Below are 27311 nucleotides of genomic sequence, written 5' to 3' on the forward strand. Positions count from 1 at the left end.
CATCTCATCATGCATCATTGCTCAGTACTTTTCTATTCCAAACAATTTTGATGTTCATGTGGCAAATTGTATACAAATCGGTATACTTACTGCCATTCAGAATTGTCCCCTTCATGGCTAAATTTATCCTACACTATAGCTTAGAATTGAAGCAGGTCAATGCTAAGCTAGATATTGAGAAGTTAAATAAGAAACAAACTCATAAAACAAAAAACAAAGCTGTTTATTTTCACCACCTAAAAGTGAACAAGACATCAAAGGAGGAGAAAAAAAAAAAAAAACTAAGTACACCAATTCTGTAGCCTGAATTCACAAATACAACACTGTATCCAGAGTAAGAGCAAATAAAAGAAAAATAATACTATACAATGCTCAGGGACGTCTACATCAGGTTTCCAAAGCGTGTATAAAAAAAAAAAAAAAAAAAATATATACTACAATCTGGAAATGGAAACAAAGTCTAATAGAAAGTGTGCCATACATACAGCTTTCTTTTTAGAATATTGCTTAGATCAATTTATACTTAGTTTGGTTTCCATACCCTCAATCAATATACTGATCACATATCAAGACCGAAACATCAATGGTCGACTGTTCGCTTCATGAAGTGCAACCTTAAGTTATAGGTACAGCTATACAACCAGTACACATTGGGACAGATTTATTAATGTGGTTTTAAATTTAGACAGAACTAGACTACACGCGTCAAATTTATCAAAGTGGCTCATGTTGTATGATAAATCTGGCACAAGACATGAGCATATTTTCGGCGCAAACTGAGAACGGATTCTGGTGCATTTAGCTAAAATTGGCCCCACTGACTAATATAACCACATAAATTGTGTCTTTCATTTTTACCTCATGAAGCAAAATGACAGGCTCCTTGACAGTCGGTGCTGGACTGTTTGAAGTACGGATGTTATTGGATAAGGAGGATTTTACAGATTGTTTACAATACGTTAAATCAACCAATGAAAATCCTCCGTGATAAAACTAAATCAAAACACGGGACAATGTATTAAAGCCCTGTCAAATGTAGTAAGGTATATAATAAATGAATAAGTTATCCTGAAACACGTCTTAATATCTACGAGGAGGTGCTCCCTTAAAGGGCTTGAATCCAGAACCACTTCCTCGGGGAACAGATCCGGGCATCGGCACAACTCTGTTGATTGCAGAATTACTGGAAAGGTCAAAAGGTGAAAAAAACATTAAGATGATTTAAAACTACTAATGCACTTAAAATCTGAATATGAGTGAACTTTGTAGAAGACTGAATTTTGGTGTCAGTTATAGCTATACAGATGAAGTACGAGCAACATACCTAGAATTTGATGGCATCATGCCTCCACTTCGATTATCTGGCATCCTTCTGCCATCATATCCACTGCCTTGTGTGCTGGGACCATGCCATTCCTTTCCTGGCCCAGCATTGTCACGGCCAGGGCCAATATTTCTTCCTTCGTTGTAATGCTATAATGCAAACATTAATACTTGAATGAAGGAAATAATTGTCGCCTCAAACCTCTCTTGCAGGAAGCTCTGTGGGGCCTCTTTGGTTATATGTTTCACTAAAAAGTAATAGCCAGAACTCTAACGGCACAATTTGTCTACTGCTGTAGAAGAGTGAATGTCATAGCAATGTACAGTGCCTCACATTTAGGCTTGCTGCGTTGGAAAAGTTGTGTACAAATATATGTCCATGACTTACCCAAATATAAATGGGAACAGTTAGCTGCTCCCTTCAACCCCTTAAGGACCAGCCCAGTTTGGCCTTTTAGAGACATTAATTCCTTACCACATATGAAGGAGCCATAATCATTATGCTATTATAGTGGTATGAAGGCTTTTTGTTGCATACTGTAATAGAACCATTTTGTGGTACACAATTTACTAATAGTTTTTTCCATTCCCCCCTCCCCCTTTTAATAAAAAAAAAAAGCCATTTAGCCACTGTATTTAGAAAGTCATTTTGAGGTAGTTATACTAGAATTACTAGAATGGAAAGTAATCTGGATCTAGACACCGCCATTTTACACTAAGGGTTACGCCTGAAAAATGCATAAAATACTGACTTGTCCACCACTTCCACGGTCTCCTACAATTACACCTCGATCATCATCTCTGCCACTATAACCGGATTTACCACCACGATTGCCATGCCCATGCCCACCTCTGGCAGGATGACCAGGAGCATCTCGCCCAGGTCGGTCAGGTCTGTTGAATTAAAGGAAAAAAAAAAAAAAAAAGCGCATTTTTAAAGGAGGAGTAGAAAATCTTTGTATCATAATCTTGTGTGTATTCCCTGTCAGGAGGGTCTGAATCTTTGACAAACTCAGAACAGGAAGGACTGTCATGGATTCACGTCCTTCTATATCAATTGCATTATGCAGCACTCAGACCTGGTGGGGGTATCACAACCATGGATTATATCTCACAGGTAGGGCTGAAACGATTATTCGAATAACTCGATTAAATCAAGTCAAAAAATTCATTGATGCAGTTTCCCTGCATCGAGGAATCGTTTAGATCACGTGATCACGGAGCGGGAGTGAAATTAAGCGTCTCACTCACCGCTTCCGTGTCCTCCGGAGGCCAGAGAGGCAGGACTGAGCCGGCCGGCACAGCTGAGGAGGCGGAGGGAGTCTCTCCCTCCCCACTGTGCGCGGCTGCCGCTGAAGACCAATGAGGACAGAGTAGGAGGAGGAGGGGAGGGACTGTGGCCACTGCGCTACCAATGACTGTGCCGGCCATATCCCACAGGGTCCTCCTCCTCCCCCCCATCATCAAGCAGATCAGAGGCTGGGGGCAAGCAGATTAGAGGCTGGGGGAGGCAAATGGAGAGAGAGTGGTTAATGGAGGCTGCAAGCACCACCTTGGCATGTATAAAGTTATTGGTTTAGAGAGGGGTTAATGAAGGCACCTCCAAGGTGCTTTCATTAACCTCTTCAAACCAATAACTTTATACATGCCTAATGCCAAGGTGCTTTCAATAACCCCTCCAAACCCAATGGGCATGTATAAAGTTATTGGTTTGGAGGGGTTAATGGAAGCACCTTGGCATTAGGCATGTATAAAGTTATTAACCCCTTCAAACCAATAACTTTATACATACCTAATTACATACGTTATTTTAAGTAGCTTTTTCTTATTAGATTACTCGATGAATCGAGAAATATAATCGATAGAATACTCGATTACAAAAATATTCGTTTACTGCAGCCCTACTCACAGTACTTTCTCACTTCTATCTATGAACTGCTCCATACTGACTGCAGTTTCACATCACTTCTCATTTACCACACTGTCCCTACATCCTTTTGTGTATAAACAGGTGAGTCCTCAGATACGGTCTTACACCATGCTTGATGAAGAGACCTAAAAACTTAGTAAACCTAACCTAATAAGACCTATATTATTAAAAAAGCTTAGGACACCATTAAAGGGCCTCTCTTCTGCATAATTATACAGGTAGTTGACAATTTTCCCAAAGTAACATGGTGATTAAAGGGACTCTGTCACCACTTTCTAACCCCCACTTTTAAAACTATAGTTCTGTCCATGGAGCCCCTGTGTTTTCAATGGTGTTGTTATACGCGAAATCCGCAGGCTCGTTTTGATAAAAAAAACTTTTATCTAACCTGTCAGTCATGAGGATAAGGTGCCCAGGGCGTTTCTCCTGGTCTGAACATGCCGCCAGCCGCCGCCGCCGTTGGTGCCCAGCTCCTCCTCTGCCTTGAATTTGCGCCGCCTGAATGTCAAGAAATACGCCTCCGGCTCTCCCTCAGTCCCCCCTCCTTCTTTTCTAAGATCCCGCGCGTGCGGCAGTGTTCGCGTTATCGGGAGGTTGAGCGAAGTGCGCATGCGCACTTCGCTCAATGAGGCTGAATCGAAAAGTCTGCACGGGCGCATCAGGCACAGGCCTGTGCGCACGCGTGAAATTTTAGAAAAGGAGGGGGGACTGAGGGAGAGCCGGAGGCGTATTTCTTCACATTCAGGCGGCGCTGAAAGGATCAGAGGAGGAGCTGGCCACCAACGGCGGCGGCGGCGGCATGTTCAGACCGGGAGAAACGCCCTGGGCACCTTATCCTCATGACTGACAGGTTAGATAAAAGTTTTTTTTATCAAAATGAGCCTGCGGATTTCGCATATAACAACACCATTGAAATCACAGGGGCTCCATGGACAGAACTATAGTTTTAAAAGTGGGGGTTAGAAAGTGGTGACAGAGTCCCTTTAAAACTACATATATGAATGATTTTTTAAGTTGAGATCTGAAGTACCTTGCTTCCCGTTTATCTGTTCCCATTCCTCCATCTTTCCAGTTTGACGACCGTGCTGGTTGTCCATGCTGCATATCCGGATTACTGAGTCTTCTATCTGGGCCTTGGACCTCAGCTCTGTTTGCGCCTGGTCTGTCAATACCTACTGGCCTTCGTTCATCCCGATCTCGCCGGTCAGTGTCTCGTGGCTCATTTCGTGGCGGTCCTGGATCATTTCTCCTTGAATCGTTAAAACCCTTGTTAAAGTTCTTCTTATCTCCCTGGTTCACAAAGCGGTCACGTCTAAAAAAAAATTATTTAACAGAAGTTCAACATAGGTAAAAACAATAATATTATGTAGAAGAAAATTACTAAACACTTTGAATTATTACCTTTCAAAAGATGAACCCTCTGAATACCGACCCCGTTCTCGAAGATCAAAGTCATTGAATCTGGTCTGTTGTCGACTGTAATCAGATCCTTGACCAAAGCGTGAATCAGTATCCACATTCATTTTCTTGCCCTCACCCCAGTAGCTATCTCTTCTATGGGAGGAAAGAAACAGCCGTATGTAGATTACCAGTACAGATACCAGCATACAAACATTAACATACACACACACACACTATCTGCATGTATCTCACAAACATACCCTTCTATAGACTCAGAGACCCACACACTAGCAGAATGACCTGGCTTTGCACAGGTCTATTTATTGTTTGGATAGTGACATCCACAGTGCCCCATAAAGATGAAAAATGGTTGGGTTATGTAAATCTGGTGTAAAACTGTACATCACTGAGGCTAAGAATAAAGGACCTGCAAGCTTCTATTAGCCAATAGATGTCATGTGACAGAAAGGCTAAGAACGAAGGACCTACAAACTTCTACTGGCTTATACAGGTCATGTGATTGTGTAATTTTTTTTCTTGAATATCTTAGGTCCTAGAGAGCTGAAACCTAGTCTAAACCCTTAGGCTGGGTTCACACCTGAGCGTTTTACAGCGCGTTCAAACGCGCTGTAAAACGCTCAACACATGAAAACCAATGCTTCCCTATGGGAATGGTTCTCACCTGGGCGTTTTACAGCGCGTACGATCGCGCTGTAAAACGCCCGATGCTCAAACAAGTACTTGAGCTTCTTTGGGGCGTTTTGACGCGCGTTTGTGGCCATAGGACGCGTCAAACGTGCGTTTACTATTACAAAAAACACGCATAAAAATGCGCGACAAAAACACGCGTAAAACGCTCGTTTGCGCAACGCTCAGGTGTGAACCCAGCCTTAGGCAACCTTCACTCGCGTTCTGGGCAGATCATTGATCTGCAAAAACCAACCCGATACAATAATATAACCGCATCTATCCGTGCTAAACGGATCCGTTTGTATTATCTGTAACATAGCCAAGACGGATCCGTCATGAACTCTATTAAAAGTCAATGAAAGACGGATCAGTTTTCTATTGTGCCAGATTGTGTCAGCGAAAACGTATCCGTCCCCATTGACTTACATTGTGTGCCAGGACGGATCAGTTTCGCTCAGTTTAGTCAAGCGGACAGCAAAATGCTGCAGGCAGCGTTTTGGTGTCTGCCTCCAGAGCGGAATGGAGACTGATCGAAGGCAAACTGATGTATTCTGAGCGGATCCTTTTCCATTCAGAATGCATTAGGGCAAAACTGATCTGTTTTGGACCGCTTGTGAGAGCCCATGATGGATCTCACAAACGGAAAGCCAAAACGCTAGTGAGACAGTAGCCTTAGGAAGCTCTGTGTTATACGCACAAAATGGAAAACCCAAATCATTAAATGTATAAAAATAGTACCTATGGTCAACATCTCGTGGACGCTTCAAAGGGTTTCTTTTCTCTTGCTCAAAGCGAAGCTGTTCTTGCTGACGTCGTAGCTCTTCTCTCTCTCGTGCAATGCGCTCAGCTTCTTTGCGTCGTTCCTGCAAAGCAATTAAGTTGCGCATAGTAAACAGTACATCCCAAATTTCTATAGTGATTCTCCCCCCCCCCCTTTTCTTTAACCCCTTAAGGACATGACGCACCGGTACGTCATGTGTTGTTCCGATCATTGCCTGCCTCCTCTTGAATAATCATTGGTGGCCAGTGGGTATATACCAGTGTTAGCACATTGCTGACACTCTGGTATAAACTGCTGACATCTGTGCTGTGATGTCAGCCGTTTAACCCTTTCCATACCGCTGACCGTACAGACCATGGTATGGAAGAGCAGAGGTTAACAGTTGGTAGCTCCCTCCCTAATTTAATTGGCCCCAATTTTTGGTCTATGCAGATCACTTTACTGCAGTTACATACTGTATTCTAATCCTGCCTGTGATAAGGAGTTATCACCTCTGTGTATAGATCAATCAGGATCCACTATCCACAATAGGTGATTGTACAAAGAAAGAATATATAAGCTTTGACAATGACCTCTGCACTGACCATAGAACATGCTTAGAATACTCTCCCAGTGCAGGCAGACTCTCGTCCCCAGAACTCTGACATGATCTGGTTGTGGTGCAATTTTAATAGACTATATTATTTGGACCCCTGATCAGAGTAATAATCTCTGGCACGCCTTGATTACACAGTGCTGCATCCTTAGTTAATTTTAAATTATATATTTAATAATGACTATACAGACGTGCTTTTATGTTCTTGCAAAATAATTTAATGAAAGAATGAACATTTGTAAGATCTGCTGGGTACAGACTTATTTGCTTACCTGTTCAATACGCATACGCTCCCTTTCCAGACGTTCACGCTCCATTCTTTCACGCTCCAACTTTTGTCTTTCTATCTCTAATCTCTCCCGCTCCCTCTGTAAGCGGTCTAGTTCTTCCCGCTCTCTCATTATTCGCATCCGCTCTCTCTCACGGCGCTCCCTTTCAGCCATCTCTCTCCGTCTAAAAACACAAAAAAAATAAGAATGAATACACAACCTAAATACACTTGTCACAAGAACAGAAAGGCTGGGTCTGCCCATTTTGTTAGGTATGCTACAAACACCACTAACTGACAAAGTACTACAATGCATTTGGAAGGTCTTCAGACTTACACATTCTTATGATGCGGCCTTGTTCCAAAAAAGCAGAAAAACAAAAAACACAATCTGAAAGAAAATCTCGCCTGGACATAAGTATTAATACCCTTTGCTTTAACACTTGAAACTTTGCTCTAGAGAGCACCCAGGATGGTTGACCTACTGGAAGCTTCTTCCATCCGCACACAGAATCTTTGGAGCTCAACAAGTGACCATTAGCTTTTTCCTCTCAACAAGGCCTCTTTGGCTTTTTCAGTATTTTGCAGTCGGCAAAGAATACGGATGACGTCCGGGTGCATTCAGTTTTTTGAGGAATAGAACAGCTGGCCCCTGATAGAACAATACTATCCTTACACGTTATGCGGACAGTAATAGGACATGTTCCATATTTGAACGGAACGGAAATACGGAAGGCATACAAAGTACATTCAGTTTTTTTTTTTTATGGCAGATCCATTGAAATGAATGGTTCCGTATACGCAATGCAAAAACTAGAAGGAAAAAAAAAATACTTGTGTGCAAGAGGCTTAAGGCTGTTCTCCCCCGATTACTTTGGTGGGGCGGCGAGCTCTAGACCTTGTTGTTCCAAACTTCTTTCATTTAGTAATTATGGCAGGACTCTACCAATCAGGGCTTCATAGCAGAGTGGCCAAAAAGTAGTATGAAGGCATTGCTTTAGTTTACAAAAAAGGACTGCGAGAAACAAGATTCTCTAATCTGATGAACCCAAGATTGAACTTTTTGGCCTCTGTTCTAAGAAACAGGTTGGCAGAAAACCAGGCACTGCTCATCACCTGCCCAATCCTTCAGTAAAGTATGGTGGGTCAGCATAATGCTGTGGGATGTATTTTATCAGCTGGGACTGAGAAACAGGTCAGGGTTGAAGGAAAGCTGAATCAAGCAAAGTACAGATATTTTTAAAGAAAACCTGACCTCAGACTGGCCCAAAAGTTTACATCCGACAAGACAATGATCCTAAGCACACAGCCAAGACAACACAGAAGTGGCTAAGGGACAACTCAAGAGTGCAAACCTTGTGGCATCATACCCAAAAGGTCTAGGGGCTGTAATCGCTGCCAAAGGGGCTACAACAAAGTTCTGGACTAAAGGGTCAGAATACTTATGTCAATTAGAGATTTTCCTTTCGAATAAATTAGCGAAGATTACCATCATTCTGTTTTCACTTGGTCATTATAAGCATTGAGTTCATAATAATGGTGAAAACTAATTTTCACACAAAGTGAAAAGGTCTGAAGAAGCATATGGGTGTTCAGCCTAACCAATCAGGTGACAATCAGATGACATCACCTAGATCTTTACAGATCCATAACAATGTCGGAGCATATTTTTTTATAGCTCTGTCCTGTTCCTATGCTTGGCTGGGAGTCCTCCTACGATAGACATTATCCAATTAGCGCTGTCCGTGTTAGACTGTGTAAGGACACTTTTACAAGAGGGTATGGTAAAACCCACTTGTCAATTCATTCATAAACTGAAAAAAGTCAAGAATGGCGCAAGACAGTTCGAAGAAAACATGCACCAGAATGAGATGTTCCATGTAAAATATCAAAAGACAAGGGAGCACTGCCTCAATCGGGGGGGGGGGGGGGGGGGGGGGGGAGATGTGGAAAGTCACCTCAGGTTGTGGTCACAGCAGTGAAGGTGTTAACTGAATTAAAAGTAAATAACATGGTTCTCATTTTGCTTTAAAAAAATAAAATAAAAAATAGCCATCCCCACCTATGCCTTGGTTGAACTTCATGGACTCGTATTTTTTCAGCCTAACTATTCTATATATAAGAATTGTTGCTTTATGAGTAATTAAATAAAATGGCCAGGGACAAATCACCAATTCAAAAAAGTGAGAAATTCGTAAGGCCTCTTGCACACCCCGTGGCAGTGCAGCGGCCTGCAATGCACGAACACCCACTGTGGGGCAGCCGCAGCGGACCCATTCACTTTAATGGGTCCGCGATTCGGCCGTTCTGCAAAAAGTTAGGATATGTTCTATCTTTTTTGCGGAATGGACGCAAGACGAAACCCCACGGAAGCACTCCGTAGTGCTTCCATAGGGTTCCGTTCCGCACCTCCAGACCCTTTGAAGTGAATAGGTCAGCATCTGGGAGGCGGAATGCACACAGAACATTGCCCGTGTATTGCGGATCCGCAATACGCCCACGGAGCACACACGTCCGTGTGCAATAAGCCTAAATTCTAGATGGCCATGCTTTTCTGAGCATGACCTAACTCACTTATTAATACCCTCTATGGCTACTTATGTCCGACTGACACGTGGTGCCAGGGGGCATTACTGTAGAAAAATGGAGACTATGCCTTAGGCCACCTGCACACGTACGTGTGTGCCCCATTGCCGTGCTGCGGTCCGTAATGCACAGACAGCGACCGTTGGGCAGTCCTCTCGTTCCGCAAAGAGATAGGACATGAAGGGTTCCGTTGCACACCATTCCGCATCTCCAGATTTGCGGACCCATTGAAGTGAATGGGTCCGCACCCGTGCATACGGTTACGGAGCGCACACATTCGTGAGAAAGAGGATTTACATAAAGCCCACACCAGTATCCAGAGTATTCCATTTATTTCCCCATCTAATGACCATTGCTAGACAGCGTTACATGATTGAAATCATAGGTTTCTTGTGCCCATTACCTTCGCAGTTCCACCGCTCTGTGGTATCGCTGTAACCTCTCCAAACGTTCAACGTTTTCTCTGAGTCTTTGGGCTTTCATTTTCTGAAATGTCATAATTTCCTTTTTATCCCGGAACTCATGGAATTTCATCTTGTTTGGGATAAATCTTTCCCTTGGTCTTGGCTAAAATAAATACAAATTAAACAAGTAAACTGGCTGCCCATAGAATAATTTAACACTTTAAAGGGGTCTGTCAGCCAGATCGAGACTTTGGGCACGGCCACAAGGGATGTTTTTAGGTGAACAAAATCTAATTTTTCACATGCGTACTCTGGTGCAGATTTGTGAAATCTATAAAGGAAATACACAGTATAGGATGACACGCTGAGGACTTCAAATCCACACTGCAGGTCAAGATATGAGTAGATTCTGTTGCAAAATGTGGCTGAGATTTAGCAAAATCTCACCTGTTTTGCTGCATATTTTAAGAACGTAGCTCTCCTGCGGAAAAGCCACCACAACCGCCATGCCATTTGAGCATTAGTAGAGATTTGCTCTTTATGGTCAATAAAGCACTTAAGAAAGCAGCTGTTAATTTTACCTTTTCAAATCTTCCTCTTCTCATTTCCGGTCTCATGTTGCTCAAATCCCCTTTTGTCTGGTCTATCACCACCATTTGTCCTGGGCTTTTACCTACAATTTTAAAAAAAAATTAACGAAAAATATTGAACTTCAGTAAAATAAAACTGAATAGTCACATCCTAATATAAAGTTATTTTTGCCCAGCACTCTTTACCAATTCAAAGTTATCATCCTAATACTTCCAAATAAAATATACAACACACACACTCACTCCCTGTTCTCATTAGACTCATGTTCATTGATTTGCTTAAAATTTCCTGATCTTCTGGCACCAAGCCTAAAAACTATATACTTTCCATTATACCTCATTTCCTGTCACTCTGCATAAACCATCTACCTCCAATTCATGGGTGATAAAGATAGGTGTCATTCTGGGGGTGCTCTGCACCAAGGAGGAAATGTCACGAGCAGTAATGCTTTGTATTCTCAGGGTTTAAAGTGCTGAGAAATTGGCAAATAATGCAAGAGTCGTTGATTAGGGTCAGAGGCAGCAGGGTCTGTGGCCATATTACATCAGGGAAACACCACATCTTGGAAAGTACAAATCTATTAGTAAGTGCTGTAAACTGTAGAGATTAGCTGAATTATCACAAAAATATTGGTCAGAGGGAAGAAATGGCATAAAAACCACCAATACTCGCCTGTTTAATCCCAAGATCCTCAAGATCTTTCTTTACTGGAGCAATAATATGCCCATCTAATCACTGGACTCAGCAGTCTTGTTTTGGTGTATACCGCTAACAGTTCACATCACATTTATGTCTCCCGTTTAATGTACACTACTGAATTCTGCAGGATGGAAAAGCTTAGAGTACTGCGCTTTAATGGGGTTATCCAAGATCTATAATGTCCCCCATAGCGGTTGTACTTACCTCGCTCCCCATACCTGCAACAGCTGCTGCATCTCCCTGTCGCACAGATGAAAAAACATACTGCGACGGGCAGGGCAGCCAATAGCAGGCCGCAACGGGGACGAGCCTCCCTAGCATTGCAGGTGACGCTAAGGAAGTCGGTTCCCGTCGCAGCCCGCTATTGGCTGTCTCCCGCCTGCCACCGAATGTTTTCATCTGGGCAACAGGGAGAAGCAGCGGCGGCCGTGCCGGTAGGAAAAGCGACGCCGGGGGGTGTTGGGATGCGAGATAAGTACCTCCTCTGTGAGCGAAGAAAGTTGGAACCATTTAGCATAAAAGGGATTTTCTAAGGGGAGCATTTACTTGAAGGATTGCAGCGAAATACTATAGTGCTAAAAGTCATTACACAGGCATATCACACAACATGGTTAACCAGCGGGTTAAACATAGATCGTTCCATTCCGCACATTTGAGGCTCTTCTTACCTGGCCGCTTCCTTTCTTCGTTCTTGTCTGCATTGTCATGGTGAGAACTTCCAGCTCCAGTATCACTCTCATTTTTGCCATCCTTCTTGACATCTTTGCTATCTTTTTTTTCAGGCTTGTCAGATCTTTTGTCCTCTTTCTTAGAAGAACTTTGACTCCTTCAGCGGGATCAAAAGTAGCCATTTTAGTGTCATATATTGGACAAGTAGAGAAATATTTCATACCAGAAGTACATGTGTGATTCTTACTTGCTTCTTCTGTCCCCTCCAGAAGATCTTCTCTCAGACGTTCTGCCAGACCCACTTTTCTCATCACCTTCCTTCTTCTGCTCTCTTTTTGAAGGATCATTCTTCCACTGGACGAAAATAAAAACCAAAAAATAAATAAAGATACATACAAATCTTATAGGGAAGGGAGAGCAACTCAATGTACAATTAGGAAGGGGGAAAATAATGTATACCTTTTCCACAGATATCTGCTGGCCATGCAATTCTGTGCGGTGGAGGTGAGAGATACATCTGGAAACATCAGCACTACATGACATACTGACAATCCCATAGCATTTTGCCCCTGGACTCCTTGCATTGGTAACTACCTTTGCACTTAAAACCTGAAAAGATAAAAACATAAAAATAAGAATCAGATGGTCATCAACTTTCTGCTGACCTCACGGAGCATAAATTAGTGACAAATGCTGATTTCAGCGGTGTGTCACTCAAGAGCTAGAAGTGGTTGCGGAGAACTGGCATCATAACCATTGCAGCCCAGGCCTTGTAAAGAGTCACATCTACCTGAGAAGAGTCATGGTTATTCCTAATCTCCTCGCCCATCTGCTGATTATTAGCAGTTCTCTCCTAGAGATAAAGGGAGAAAGCTAGGTAGAAGACTGTCAGTCATCAGCAGGAGGGCAGGAGAGCAGGAATTCATGAATACCCAGGACTCTTCTCAGGTGGCCGGGACTCTTTTCCAGGCCCAGACTGCAATGATTGTGATGTTGGTTCTCGGCAACCACTTTTAACTTATAAATGACAGACCGCTGAAATCAACTCACCTGTCTCTACTTTATTCTGCTGTTAGTATGGGCAGCATAAAGTTAATGACAGGTTCCCTTAAACAAAAGTGGCTCTTCTGTACTTTTATTAAACAAAAAGTTAAAGGATATATAAACAAGGTAGCTGCTGAACACTAATAATGCCCAGTGGCTACTTTCATCTCCTCAAACATGCACACTTGGATCAGCTGAGCTTGTATAATTCACTAGGGTGTTGTGGATAAGCCACCTGATGTAGAGAACAACGTATACATCTACCGCCATACTGTGAAAATGAAGATAAATGGAAACACAAAGTATATTAGTTGCTGAAATTAATACTACAAGCGAATTAAAGAGTAGAGGAAGCCAAATACTGTCTCACAAAAGAAAAGCAACCAGCATCTATGTAATAGAAAGTGCTGCATTAGAATTGCATTGTTTTGAGGGACAAGTTGCATTATTTTAATGGCACCGTTTACTTTACAATAGCTAGTGTTGGAAAAAAGGGGGAAAATTCTTTGTAGGGTGAAATGAGGAAAAAAAAATTCAAGCTTTTAACATTTTTACTAAGAGTTTTTATTTTGTTTATTTTCAAAAGAGTAAAACCCCTTAAAAAAAAAAAAAAAAAAAAAAAAAAAAAAAGAACTCTTTGCATCACTAATTTCTGACAGCCATAACTTTTTATATTTCCATTTACTGAGCTCTGAGGGCTTTTTTTTTACTGGGTGAAATAGTTTTTCTTGGTACCATTTTGGGGTACACATGACTCAACACTTAAAAGGGATTCTGTCACCAGGTTTGAGGCTATAGAGATACAAACATGCACAGCTGGATCGCCGCTAGCATATCCGCAATATGTGTCCTATAGGGCTGTGTGGTTTTAATATCTTTAAAAAAAGATATGTAAATGAGTGCTGAATGTGTCCAAGGGGCTGTACGAACCTTACTTGTGGCCAGCCACGCCCGCCTGTGAAGGAGCCCAGCACCACCTAGGTCTCCTCCTTTCATTAACGATAGCCGTAATCTCACGATGCGCGAGCTCGCGCATGCACAGTTCTTTCCCTGAGGCTGATGCCAGCACAGGGAAGGAACACTACCGGCACTGCGCATGCACGAGCTCGCGCATCGCGAGATTACGGCTATCTATCGTTAATGAAAGGAGGCGACATAGGCGGTGCTGGGCTCCTTCACAGGTGGGTGTGGCTGGGCACAAGTAAGATTCGTACAGCCCCTTGGACACATTCAACACTCATTTACATATCTATAAAATCCTTTTTTAAAGAAATTAAAACCACACAGCCCTATAGGACACATATTGCGGACATGCTAGCGGCGATCTAGACGTGCATGTCTATCTCTATAGCCCCAAACCTGGTAAAATCAATTTTGGGGGGGATAAAGTGACAAAAAAAGAAAAATTTGATTTTCATTTTTATTTCTACTGCTTAACCTTCTGGGGCATAGGGTGACATGGTAGTCTGCAACAACCACCCAAGACTGTGCTGATGCTATTAGGCCTCCTACCCGCAACGTGCTGTGTTAGCACAGTGCAGCAAGCACAGCACCACACAGTGTACAGCAGATGTACTTGCTATTGCAGCTCAATCCTATTCACTTGAAGGTAAGCAAGCTGCAGAAAGGCCATGTGATGTCACAGGCCGAGAAAGATGGCAGAGATCTAGATGTTCATGTTGGGGTGCATTCAAAATACCATGTCAGTTCTACGGACTGCAAACTGTGGATCTTCAAAACATGAATACCGGCTGAGTGCACCCCAAACCAAGAAGCGGACCCACTGACTTCAATGGATCCGCAATCCGCATGTTAAGCAAGAAAAATTTCCAAAACAAACAATTACATCCACCCATAAATCAGAAAACGTCTTACCTTTCCATATTTCCCAAAAAGATTTTTCAAATCAGCAGCCTTTGTATTCGATGACAGTCCGCTTACCCACAGGTTTCTCACTGAGCTTCCACTTGTGCTACTAATACTTCCTTTAAGAAAACACACATAGCATGACATGAGTATGGAAGCACTTCCAAAACATGCAAGCCATAAATCTGCGACTGATGTTTATAGTGTAACAGATTTAATAAAAAAAATATAATGGACATCGTGGCGTCTAAAGTATCCTCAGCCTATTTTGTCCACTATTTTATATGACTTTCCAAATACACTTAAACGCTCTTTGTACAAACTTTTGACATGTCAAGTGACATGAAAGGTATCAGCTGGGGTCCGACTGATAATTAGGTTGCTAAAACTAGGAGTTAGGGCGCATCCCGACAGCCGTATGTTGCTTGGCGCATTTAATCCGCAAAATTACGTATCAGATGCAGACCTATTCACTGCTATGGGGCCCTTTTCTTCTGTTCCTCGGCTCCACACAACAAATAAAACATGTCCTATACTTTTCAGTGAAAATCAGGATGTCGCCCCATTGAAGTCTATGGATACGCAAAAATACAGAAGGCATTTTTGCAGACAGCATACAGCCGTCTGAACGAGTCCTTAAGGTTATATTAGATGGGCAGATTTTCTGCCCGATAATCTCTAATGTCCCGGGAGGTAGTTAGCACAGAGATGCTAACCAGGATGGGCCAGTTTGCTGGTCACACCTGGGACAGGAGACTGCAGACTCTGGCACCTTTTGTCAGCAGGGGGCTTCCTAACCAGAGAATGAATAATTTGTAATCCTTCATAACTTGTTCAGGAGGGTGCAGATGTCCCCAAAATCCAGCTCATCGCATCTGGTATGATGGGGGCATCGCATGGACACTAGACAAGGCGTATCAACTCACCATCTTCTTAAAAGAAGGATCTCACCTTCCGAGCGTCCTGGAGTTGTCACATTTGATATGCTAGGACTCGGAATGGTGAGATATGAATTAAGAAGGCCTGGGGCCTGTATCTTCACCAGTGCAACTGGGAAAATATATTTTGGATATTTTAATGCCTGTTCACTAGATGGCCAGTGGGCCGGCTGCATGTGTAATGAAGCTCGGCCCAGAGGGGCCGAGTCAAAGATGGGAGCGAGAATCCCCCTCAGGCCTGCCGCTGGAGGAAAGACATGAAAATGTGATTCCTTGGATATTTGGCGTCACAAAGTGGGAGATCCAATCGAATTGGTTTGTGCACCATTACTCTGCCCAAATCTCCTGGGAGGAAAGGACTTACCACACAACTTCTAAGTATCAGAACTTTCTCCTTTTTATTTTACAATTGTTTGCCATTTATGTATGTCGCTTGTTAATCATTTTTTGTAACCAAGTACTGTTTATTTTTTATACATTAAACCTAAAAAGTTTGATGGTTTGTCTTGTAACCTTAAGAACCTGTTAGCTCCACGAAGAGTGTGCGCAGTCTGAGGCTGTATGTTGCTTTTCCGTGAGGCTTACTACCGTGCGTATGTGTCTGCTTGCGAGTGGAACACTCAGGGGTGTCCTGTCGACCTTATAACGGGCAGGTGGCGGCTGCAAAAGTTGTGTGTTATTGTGTGGGTGTGCTTGCAAGCTTCAGGTGGCCATTAGTGTTGAGCGAACTTGTGTTTTAAGTTCGGCGTCTAAAGTTCGGGTTATCGAAGATTTGAGTTATGGATTCCGCTACCACGGAGCAAGTTATGGTCCATGGTAGCGGAATCTATAACGCGATTCTTCGATAACCTGAACTTAAAACACAAGTTCGCTCAACACTAGTGGCGATTTATGCTCGAATTATGGCCTGGTGCAGGGCCTAACAGCGTGTGAGGGAGTGAGGTGAATCGGCCTGAAGGGCAACCCTAGTCACGTGACATTGTGCCGGTCTGGTCACCGGTACGTGAAACCCCCACAATAGGACAGTGGAAAGTGATTCAACCACTCCAGTGTGCGAAAGACTGATCCATTTCTGCACTTGGGCTGACCGCATTTATTTACCTCTTATTGCAAGAGGATCTGTCCAGGGACAGCACAAAAAGCGTGGATATGGGAGAATCACGTCACTACAGTCATATTCCAGAAAGTTATGATGTGACCTATATTGTTTACACAGCCCACAGATGAGGACTTGATGTGCCTTACAGATGCATGTCACAGTAAATATAATTAGAAATCGACAACCCACTTTACACTGCAAGAGAGACTTTGGATGGCTGATAGATTTACACCATTGTCTTGCAATTATCAGCACTATTCTGACATACGCTCACTGAAGGCAGATATATGTGGAAAAGCTGATGCCACGTCAGATATTTTTCAGTGTGTGCTTTGCTATGTAAAGTTGCTGGTGGCATCCCAGAAGTGGGAGTTCAGCTCAGGCCACCATTCATGGCAGAGATCAGACATTTGTCATTTTAACTTTTAGCACTGTCATCCAAGACTACAAATTTTACCAACCAGACATTCAGAAAAAGGTCAGTAAGTTGTTCACTGCAACTAAATGGGTTGTCAAGCCCTTTTATATAGATGTCCTATCATCAGGCTAGGGGCAGGCTATCAATGTGGTCAGCAGAGGTTCACCACCACATATCAGTCAGCTGTTTGGGAGTAGCTCTGATGGTGGAACTAAATAGATGTCCCACTGTGTACTACTGATTTGACAGGGGTGTGGGGTGTCTGATCGGATATTGATAGTCACAAATATAAAAGCTGATAACCCTGAACTAACCCTATTATACCAGGCATATTGCCTGGTGGTGCTGGTTAAAATGGTGCTCAACTTGTGTAAATCTGATGTTCCCAAGAAAACTACTTTTAATTTTCATAAAATGAGGTCTAATGGGTGTGGGCAAAATGGGACAGCCAAGGAGCACTGAGGGGCGAGACTCTGCCCCTCCGTACACAGAAGTAGATATTTGCATAAAGAAAAAAAGGGAAGCTTTATCAAAATGTGTAAAGGAAAACTGCTTGGTTACCCACAGCGACCAGCTTCCACCTTACATTTGCCTTTGAAAAAAATTAAAGGATCAATTGGTTGCTATAGGCAACTAAGACAGTTTTCCTTTACACCAGTTTTGATAAATCTGCCCCATAGCCTTTTTTTATGGGAACACAGCAACCAATTTTCACAAGACAAAGTATCAGCAGGATCACCCCTACCAGACAGTATGTCTGGTTCAATGAGGTTCATCCTGCTGACAGGGTTCACACATACTATCACAGGCCTAAACTGACTGATGCAAACTAATATCCATACAATCATTTCCTGTAATAAGTTCTCCATGCCCTAAAGGGCAAAAAATAGCAGATTAGTTCAACCACCCTAAAAACAACCTGTCAATTTTGAAAAATACAAACACTTGTGTAAGGCTGTGTTCACACAGACAGCATGGACAGAAAAGACCGACATCTCACTGTTGTAGCCATGTCTGGTTCAAGAAACCGTTAGAACAGGAACAAGAGCAGCATGTGTGAATTCAGCCTAACAATAGCGGTAAATCACCCCAGTGCATAAAGCTTATATTCAGTGCTCAGAACAGTATCCGATCCAATAACAAAAGCAGAGAAGCCTTTCCTGAAGGGTCTCCCATGGTTACAGACTACAAACAAACCCTGTGTAGTCTGATCTTGATTTCATACTCCAATCACTGACCTACCTCTCTAAACATACTGTGGTGTATAATATAGAAATTAAAAGTTTGATTTCAATTCTAAATACACATTAAAAACCTAGGGATGAAAACTGCCTACCTTTATCATCTTTAGATGCGGTTTTGTCCTTGGAAGAGCTGCAAAAGGTAAATGATTAAGAAAGATAAAGTGAAAAAGAGAACAATATTTCCTATGCAAAACAATCAAAATACACATAAAAACACCTTGCAATGGTTCAATTGAGTCTTAGAGGATCAATAGGTTTCCCTGAAAGCTTCTTGATCTCATTCTCCCCAGGAAGCCTGAAGATCGAGATTTTTTTTTCTGACAAATATATTCAGTGTGGAAATATGGTAAATCTTCTCCAGAATTCAAGAATGGGACTTGGCTTCATTTTGTGTTCAAACGGGCAGCTGCTCCTTACCATCACCAGGACGAGTTTTTATAAACTTGTCAATTTGGAAAAATAAAAATAAAATTGCTGGCAGTAGAACTGGGAAAATCTTGTATTAAAAAAATAAAGTAAAAAAATAAAAATAAAAAAAAGGAACTTATGAGGCTCAAAACGTATTACACACACAAGGCAAGGTGCTAATTAAATTCTTGATGCTACCCCTTAATGTAGAGTGCTCTTAGGGAACGCTGGTAATCAGCATCTTAATGAACTGACATAGAAAAACAAACCTCTTTGCTTGACCAGAGGCCCCTGTGGATGATGGACCTTTCTTCTGAGAATCCTTCTCTTTATCTCCAGATTCAGCTCTCTTTGAACCTTCTCTGGATTCCTTCTTAACACCATCGCCTTTAGCACTCTCCTCTTTCTCATCTTTTTTCTTCTCCGACATATGATCTTTTTGTTCCTCCAGGCCATCCTTGGGGTCACTGGCCGCCTCCTCCTCCTCCTCCTCTTTTGGCTTGCATGCCTCCGAATCTGCAAGTTTCACATTTTTACCTGTTTCTAGGAGGTCGTCTCCATCACAATCGATAGTGATGGCATCTTCAGCCTGGAGTGTGACAGAAACATTATCATCCTCGGCTTCTTTCAGAGAAGTGCCAGCTTCCATGTCTTCTTTGACAGCTGGATCTGATCCGTTTTCTTCTGAATGAACAGGTTTAGAAACTTCTTGTGTACCATCACCAGAACCTGTTATATCTAAGAGGATTTAACAGGAATAAACATGGCAAAATCAGAAGTTTAAACAATTTCAAAGTGTAGCGCAGGACCTAGAAAAAGAAAATCTGGTTAACAGAAAACATTGCTTAGAATGTTAGACAAACAAGAGGACATTCTTCATGGCAAGACAGCATAATCGATATGATAGCGGTCCATGGCTCCAGGCTTGCTAATGTGCTTCATAATATGGGGTGCCAAATCCATGAGAAGTCTTTAGAAAAGTCAGACCTATTTCCCACAAATTAACTTCAAACATCATGCTCCTCAAAGCAGGTCAGTCTCTTCATCCATTCGTAGATTCATGACACAATGTCTTCCTAAAGATACCACAAGTCCAATGACAGGAAATTCTTCAATCACACCCAACTCAAAAGCAGATCTTCATGTCCAAGGTAATGTCAGTACAATTATTTCATGTCGTTCATCAGTGTCCAAGTGTACATGCCAAAGGCTGGACATACAATTCTGCTTACTTCACGAGCTTCAGTGCAGCCAGGAATGACACTCCAAGAGATCTCCTCACTACTATGTGAGGACAACATGGCTATCCGTGTATCTCGTATATGCATATGAGCTGGTTCCAGATCTTGTAGAAAATCCCATATCCAACTGTTTATACAATCCACATAATGGTAGGTAGCAAGTACATTAGTAGAAGTCCTCCTCAGGCATAGACAAAGTGTTCCAGAAGTGAAAACCTTTAAATTATAAAGGTTTTCTGTACTGATGTGCGAGCAGAAACCTGAAGCTCAAACTTACCTTTCAGAAAAACAAAAAAAATTAAAAACATGCTACATTTACTTCCGAGTCCAATGTGCATACAGATATTTCGTCTTGATTTCTCTTGAAATATTTGATTGCAATTGTTTCAGTCGGGAAATCTAGGCTAGGTTTTCTTAAACTAAAAGCAAAAAAGTTTTATACCAACTAACCTTTAGCATTGTCATCCTCTTCTCCTTCCTAAAACAAATAGGAGGGGGATAATGAATTAAGGCTTTTTACTTTGCCATTTAAATCACTATTAACATGTTTGAGCATTTTAAAAGGGATTGTCTCACTTCAACAAATGGCACTTATGTAGAGAAAGTTAATACAAGGTACTTACTAATGTATTGTGATTATCCATATTGCTTCCTTTGCAGCGCATATATGAGGTGACCAGGACAGGATCTGCGGTGCACGCATGCTTAAACCCATCCCACAGTACCAGACAGGTTGCCGCTTTTTCCTATAGTGTGCAAGCAGGACCACAACTGCTCAATTACAGGGTGGTCATTAACTTACCCTACATGATAAATGCCATTTGCTGAAGTGAGACAAGCCCTTTAAGTCAGATCCATTTATGAACAAGTCTATAATACCGCTTGTGTAACTGTACAAACCTTTTCTAAAGCAAACTGCCCAATACATCAGCTACCCTACACTTCTCCAGTGAAAAAACATGATACACACACGCACACACACACACCCCCCCCCCCCCCACCCCCTCCCCCCTTAGTCATCAATGCTTGGGAAATGTAGAATTACATGACATATCAAACAAATGAGCCACCAGCCATGCAATACATAGTGGTGAAGGGCAGCAGAGGCAGATCACTGAAGATACTGGGTGTATAATGAACATGTATGCCATTGTAAGTTACAAAGGCTTGGTTAAAGGTCTTCTATTTAGCAAACTGCTAAATTGTGGAGCTAGAGCCATGAATTCTGGTTTGGAGCCACTTGATTATATGTAAGAAAATGTATAACTTATTCCTTAGAGATGCCAGAATTGGCCCGAATGAGTCCATTAAACAGTCATCTAATGTTTTATTCAGGGTCTCTGCCATTAGCTTATGCACCCTTAGATGGGGCAGGGCAAGACTGGCATCAGGTCCCCCTTGGTCCCTACATTTCTACACAGATAAGTAATTTTGTCAGATGAAGAAATTCCAACAATATTGGGATAATGTGTTTAGGTTTTAGGTCCTGCTCTGTATCCAAAGGCCGATATTTCAGTTAAGGCCCATATTAACATACAAAAATACATTAAATACAATTTCATCTACATGTCACAAGCCATTATGACAATCATCTGCAAAACAAATATTGTTATTGTACCAGGTTAATTAACTATTAGCCAACATTTGGTCAATCAATTTTCAGTGAACAGGTCTGCTCAGCGAGGACACAGCTCTCATTAAAGGAAATGTGACTCCTCTGCACCACAGCATCCGTCAGGTATCACATGCTTTACTGGAAGCACTGCTTCTAGGGAACAATATTTCCATAAGTCAGGGAAACTATGGGGTTCCACACTAAGGAGCTAAATGTCAGCACTTCTGTACGCAGGATCCCTAATATACAGTGCCTTGCAAAAGTATTTACCCCCTTCACTTGTTTCATGTTTTGTTACATTACAGCCTTAAATTCAATGTTTTGTTAATCTGAATTTTATGTGATGGATCAGAACATATAGTCTAAGTTGATGACGTGAAATGAGAAAAATATACAAATAAAACTATTGTTCAGAAATAGAAAACAGAAAATTGGCATGTGCGTATGTATTCACCCCCTTTGTTATGAAGCCCATAAAAATCTCCGGTGCAACCGATTACCTTCAGACGTCACAATTAGTGAAATGATGTCACCTATGTGCAATCTAAGTGTCACATGATCTGTCATTACATATACAGACTTTTTTTTAAAGGCCACAGAGGCTGCAACACCTAAGCAAGAGGCATCACTAACCAAACACTGCCATGGGACTGTAAGGGACAATGTTGTTGAGAAGTACAAGTCAGGGTTAGGTTATAAAAAAAGATATCCATATATCTTTGATGATGATCCCCAGGAGCACCATCAAATCTATCATAACCAAATGGAATGAACATGGCACAACAGCAAACCTGCCAAGAGACGGCCACCCTCCAAGACTCAAGGAGGGCATCAGAGAGGCAGCACAGAGACCTAAGGTAACCCTGGAGGAGCTGCAGAGATCCAAAGCAGAGACTGGAGTATCTGTACATAGGATGACAATAAGCCGTACGCTCTATAGAGTTTGGCTTTATGGCCAGAAGAAAGCCATTACTTTCAGCAAACAACAAAAAGGCATGCTGCAAGTTTGTGAAAAGGCATGTGGGAGACGCCCAAAATGTATGGAGGAAGGTGCTCTGGTCGGAGACTAAAACTGAACTTTTCGGCCAAAGAAAACACCATGTCTGGTGCAAACCCAACACATCACCCAAAGAACACCATCCCCAAAGTGGAACATGGTGGTGGCAGCATCATGCTGTGGGGATGTTTTTCAGCAGCCAGGACTGGGAAACTGGTCAGAGATGAGGGAAAGATGAATGGTGCTAAATACAGGGATATTCTTGAGCAAAACCTGTCCCACTCTCTATGTAATTTGAGGCTAGGACAGAGGTTCACCTTCCAGCAGGACAATGACCCCAAACACACTGCTAAAGCAACACTTGAGTGGTTTAGGGGAACATGTAAATGTGTTGGGATGGCCTAGTCAAAGCCCAGATCTCAAGCAAATAGAAAATCTGTGGTCAAACTTAAAGATTGCTGTTCAGAAGTGCAAACAACCAACTTGAAGGAGCTGGAGCAGACTTGCCAGGAGGAATGGGCAAAAATCCCAGTGGTAAGATGTGGCAAGCTGATAGAGACTTATCCAAAGCGACTTGGAGCTGTGATTGCCGCAAAAGGTGGCTTACAAAGTATTGTCTTTAAAGGAAAGGAGGGTGAAAAGTTATGCACATTGACTTTTCCTGTTATTCTGTCCTATTTGTTGTTTGCTTCACAATAAAAAAAAAAAACATATTCAAAGTAGTGGGCATGTTCTGTAAATTAAACTATGCAAATCCTCAAACAATCCATGTTAATTCCAGGTTGTGAGGCACCAAAACACGAAAAAAGGCAAGGGGGTGAATATTTTAGCCTCCGCGCGGCCAGGCGGACACCTGAGCGGAGGCCAAACTGCCAGACTGATGCATTCTGAGCGGATCCGCATCCACTCAGAATGCATTGGGGCAGTACAGATGCGTTCAGGGCTGCTTGTGAGCTTTTAAACAGAACTCACAAGCGGAGCCCTGAACGCTAGTGTGAAAGTAGCCTAAATCATACCTACAAAACTGGCCAAGTGTATTTCTAAGACAGGGATCTAAGAAACCATTCAAGACAAGAACTAATGTAATCGCTAATCTGAAGCATTTTTTAGATTAACCAATGAAAATCACTTATTTTCCATTTAACTACAACTTTCCATAGGGGAAAAATCTGCAGCGATCTAACCAAAATTAGAGATTCAAGAACCATATCAAAGTCTACAAATTTAGCTCCAAACACTGGTGCATAAACAGAGCAAATTTGAAGCATATTTCACCTATTGCAAGTGAAATCAGAGGAATTTCATGAATTGTGCATTTTAAGTCTATAAAGTTTTGTGCAGATTTAGTTGTGGAAAATTTCCTCAACACAAATAAGTTTTTTTTAAATCTGGACTTCCATGAACAATTTCTAAGCGTACATATGGCTGTACCCTTAAAGGGGCATTAGGCTACTTTCACACTTGCATTCGGGGCTCCGCTTGTGAGTTCCGTTTGAAGGCTCTCACAAGCGGCCCCGAACGGATCCGTCCAGCCCTAATGCATTCTGAGTGGACGCGGATCCGCTCAGAATGCATCAGTCTGGCACCGTCTGTCCTCCGCTCCGCTCAGCAGGCGGACACCTGAACGCTGCTAGCCGTGGGGAGGCAATCGGATCCGTCCAGACTTACAATGTAAGTCAATGGGGACGGATCCGTTTGAAGTTGACACAGTATGGCTCAATTTTCATTAATATGAGCGTAGCCTTAGTTCCCACCACAGACAATGGGGGCATACCGCTAGGATATTCCCCCCCCCCATTGTCCGATAGGTGCGGGATCCACACCAACACCAAGAACGGAGCGGGAAGGCGGTGTAGGACACACTGCGCATGCACCATTTATCAGCTAAGTGCTGGCTTGGCCATTTCCAGCCCCACAGAAATTACTGGGAACGCAAACTTGGTGCGCTCCCTTCACACTTGTATGGGGAAAGCGCTTGGCGCTGGCCAGACCACGGGAAACCCGGAGTCCTCCCGCCACCGCCTTCCCTGCTCAGTTCTTGGCGTAGGTGCGGGTCCCAGTACCTATCAGACAATGGGGGGCATATCCTAGAGATATGCCCCCACTGTCTGTGATTGGAATACCCCTTTAAGGTTACCCATACACGCTTATTGGCTTGAGACCATAATAGAAGCCATGAAGCTGTGAGAAATCCATCATAAATTGCTCTGATGGTAGGAATATCAATGCATGTTCTGTCCTAAATGGCAGAAACCATGAAAGAACCAATATAAAAAAAAAAAAGAAAAAAAAAACTTACATCAGGAACCACATCATGATCTGAGGAAGCCTGCATGTCTTGATTTTCATTATCCTTAAAATAAAAAAAGAAAGAAAAGAGTTTAGTTATTTGTAGGCAGATAAAAATGACACTATGGTACATAGAAAACCTAGAAACATTTCCTTCCATTACTCTTGGCACATCAGACATAAAGGTAAACCCTCTAGAAATGTAACCCTATAATGCTGAATACACCGGTAACCGCTTGCATAATGAAGCATTGCTGAAATTAACCAAGAATGGCACAGATTTGAGGACTACCATACAAAGATGCAGCTTCAGAAACACCACTTTACATTGACCATAAGGAAGAAGTTAAAGGGAACCTGTCAGCATAAGAAAGTGATGGACAGACGCCGATTTCCGTGGTCTCTTAACTGTCAATGTACTGTAGCATTAAAGAACTTACAAGTTTAGTTCCAGCACAATTCTAGTGTTGGAGGAAGAAGCCGATATAACATTGAGGTGCAGGCTCCTACTGCCCTCCCAACACAGTCACAACGTTCTCCCTATTCATCTACATAAGGAGGAAGCGGTCAACATCGGCAGGTGGAGTCAGCCCATCGTGAATACACCGCAATCCTGTATAAGATATTTGCCGCAGAACAACGTGCAAGTTCTCAAAAACTACAACACACAAAAGTACCCCCTCTGAAATCAGCTAAAGGGGCTTTAACAATGGAGGTGCATACAGTGCAAGACCACCTACACGGCTTAGTACCGCAACATAGAAAAACTTCTTTTCACATCAGCAAAGACCCAACAGGGCGTTGTGCAAAAGTCCATTTATTTCAGTAATGCAAATTAAAAGGAATTGCATTAATGCAGCTTAAACTTAGAATTTCGTGAAAAGGTTCAATATTCTAAGCCCAAAGTGTCTCACTCTAGTCAGGTAATTAATCCATACCCCCTGAGCAAAGGGGACCTGAGATTATGACTTTGGTGTTTCATAAACTGTACGCCATAATCATCCAAATTATAACAAATAAAGGCTTGAGAGCTCACTTTGCATGTAATGAGTCTATCTCATATTAGTTTCACATTTTAAGTTGCATTTCTGAAATAAAAGAACTTAGCACAATATTCAAATTTTTGGGAGTTCCCCCCTGTATGAACGCAGGGAGGATCACACAATACTGATGCAGCTTATGTAATTCCTTGGTGCAGAGTTTCTACATCATGTTTTACCTAAAATAAAAGAAAATTGCACCTGCCCCTGGTTTCCTCATTTTAACATTAGTTACTCCACATTACACCAAATATGAGGAATAGTGATATTTATAAGGTGAATTCTTATTGGCAGTTTGACCATAATTTAGGCCAAACTTCGCACAACGTTTGGTAAATCTAGTGCATTTGTAGAGATGTTACTCTACATTCCAGACCCTTTTACAGGAGCAAAAGTGAGACAATGATAGCTTTTTAGATTAGCCAGATGGACAGGTTAACCATGCACTTCACCACTGGAGTGAACAGTCTAAAAATGCAATGGTCTAAACATATGTGAGCAAGTAAGGGCAAAAAAGTCTTAATGCACTCCTAATAAATGCCCCATGTGTGACATTGGTATACAAGTTGTGGTAACTCACAGGGCGGTCCAAAGCACATGGATGATGAACACGAGTCTCTGCCGTCACTTACCTGCTGTTCTCTTTTCTCAGTGCTTAGCGAACCTGTCTAGAATTAGTGTGAGATGTCCATACAGAATTGCTGCTCACCATGAGGGCAATGGCAAGCAAACTTCCATTACAGCGACACCATAATAAGTGAAAGTCATACAGAAAATGAAGGACGATACATAATATGACTACAGAGGAATACTGCCAGTCAGACATGAGGGTTCAAACAAATCACCAAAGTGATAGAAAGCCTAGGTAAAGCTATCCAAATCAAAGTCATTAATGGTGAGCTAAACGATGGCCATGGCAGCTTTGTGAGCCACATCATGTGTGCAAACCAAAGCCAATAATGCGGCTACGAAAAAATAAAAATATGTCAAGATAACTTTACATGCAATCTTAATGCCATAATGTAGATGGGATAGGCAGCCTGTTGATTTAGATCCACAGGATCAGTGATTGCTGGGGCCTGTGAGCAATCCAGAGATCAGGGGTCCCCAGGTGGCCCATTTGAATGGAATGTTAGTGCATCTGTCAGTTCCATAGATGTGAATGAAACAGCGGA

At 42.3% G+C, this 27311-nt stretch overlaps 1 protein-coding gene across 3 annotated transcripts in view; it reads right to left on the reverse strand.

Moving 5' to 3' along the window:
* Positions 1-202: 202 nt before the first annotated feature.
* Positions 203-27311, reverse strand: part of SLTM (SAFB like transcription modulator) — a 45605-nt gene continuing 18496 nt past the window's right edge. For all 3 annotated transcript variants that reach the window (XM_044279707.1, XM_044279705.1, XM_044279706.1), the window contains 17 exons: positions 25107-25160; positions 20646-20673; positions 19224-19692; positions 18639-18676; positions 14857-14966; positions 12397-12546; positions 12185-12291; positions 11937-12094; positions 10560-10651; positions 9978-10141; positions 6993-7173; positions 6083-6207; positions 4655-4807; positions 4284-4565; positions 2076-2217; positions 1325-1473; positions 203-1183 (listed from right to left, as the gene is read on the reverse strand). In XM_044279707.1, the coding sequence (XP_044135642.1) occupies positions 1081-1183; positions 1325-1473; positions 2076-2217; positions 4284-4565; positions 4655-4807; positions 6083-6207; positions 6993-7173; positions 9978-10141; positions 10560-10651; positions 11937-12094; positions 12185-12291; positions 12397-12546; positions 14857-14966; positions 18639-18676; positions 19224-19692; positions 20646-20673; positions 25107-25160 (2505 nt within the window). In that variant the 3' untranslated portion in view covers positions 203-1080. The remainder of the gene's footprint in view (positions 1184-1324; positions 1474-2075; positions 2218-4283; positions 4566-4654; positions 4808-6082; positions 6208-6992; positions 7174-9977; positions 10142-10559; positions 10652-11936; positions 12095-12184; positions 12292-12396; positions 12547-14856; positions 14967-18638; positions 18677-19223; positions 19693-20645; positions 20674-25106; positions 25161-27311) is intronic.

The sequence above is a fragment of the Bufo gargarizans genome, chromosome 2 (assembly GCF_014858855.1).
Source record: "Bufo gargarizans isolate SCDJY-AF-19 chromosome 2, ASM1485885v1, whole genome shotgun sequence".
Classification (NCBI taxonomy): domain Eukaryota; kingdom Metazoa; phylum Chordata; class Amphibia; order Anura; family Bufonidae; genus Bufo; species Bufo gargarizans.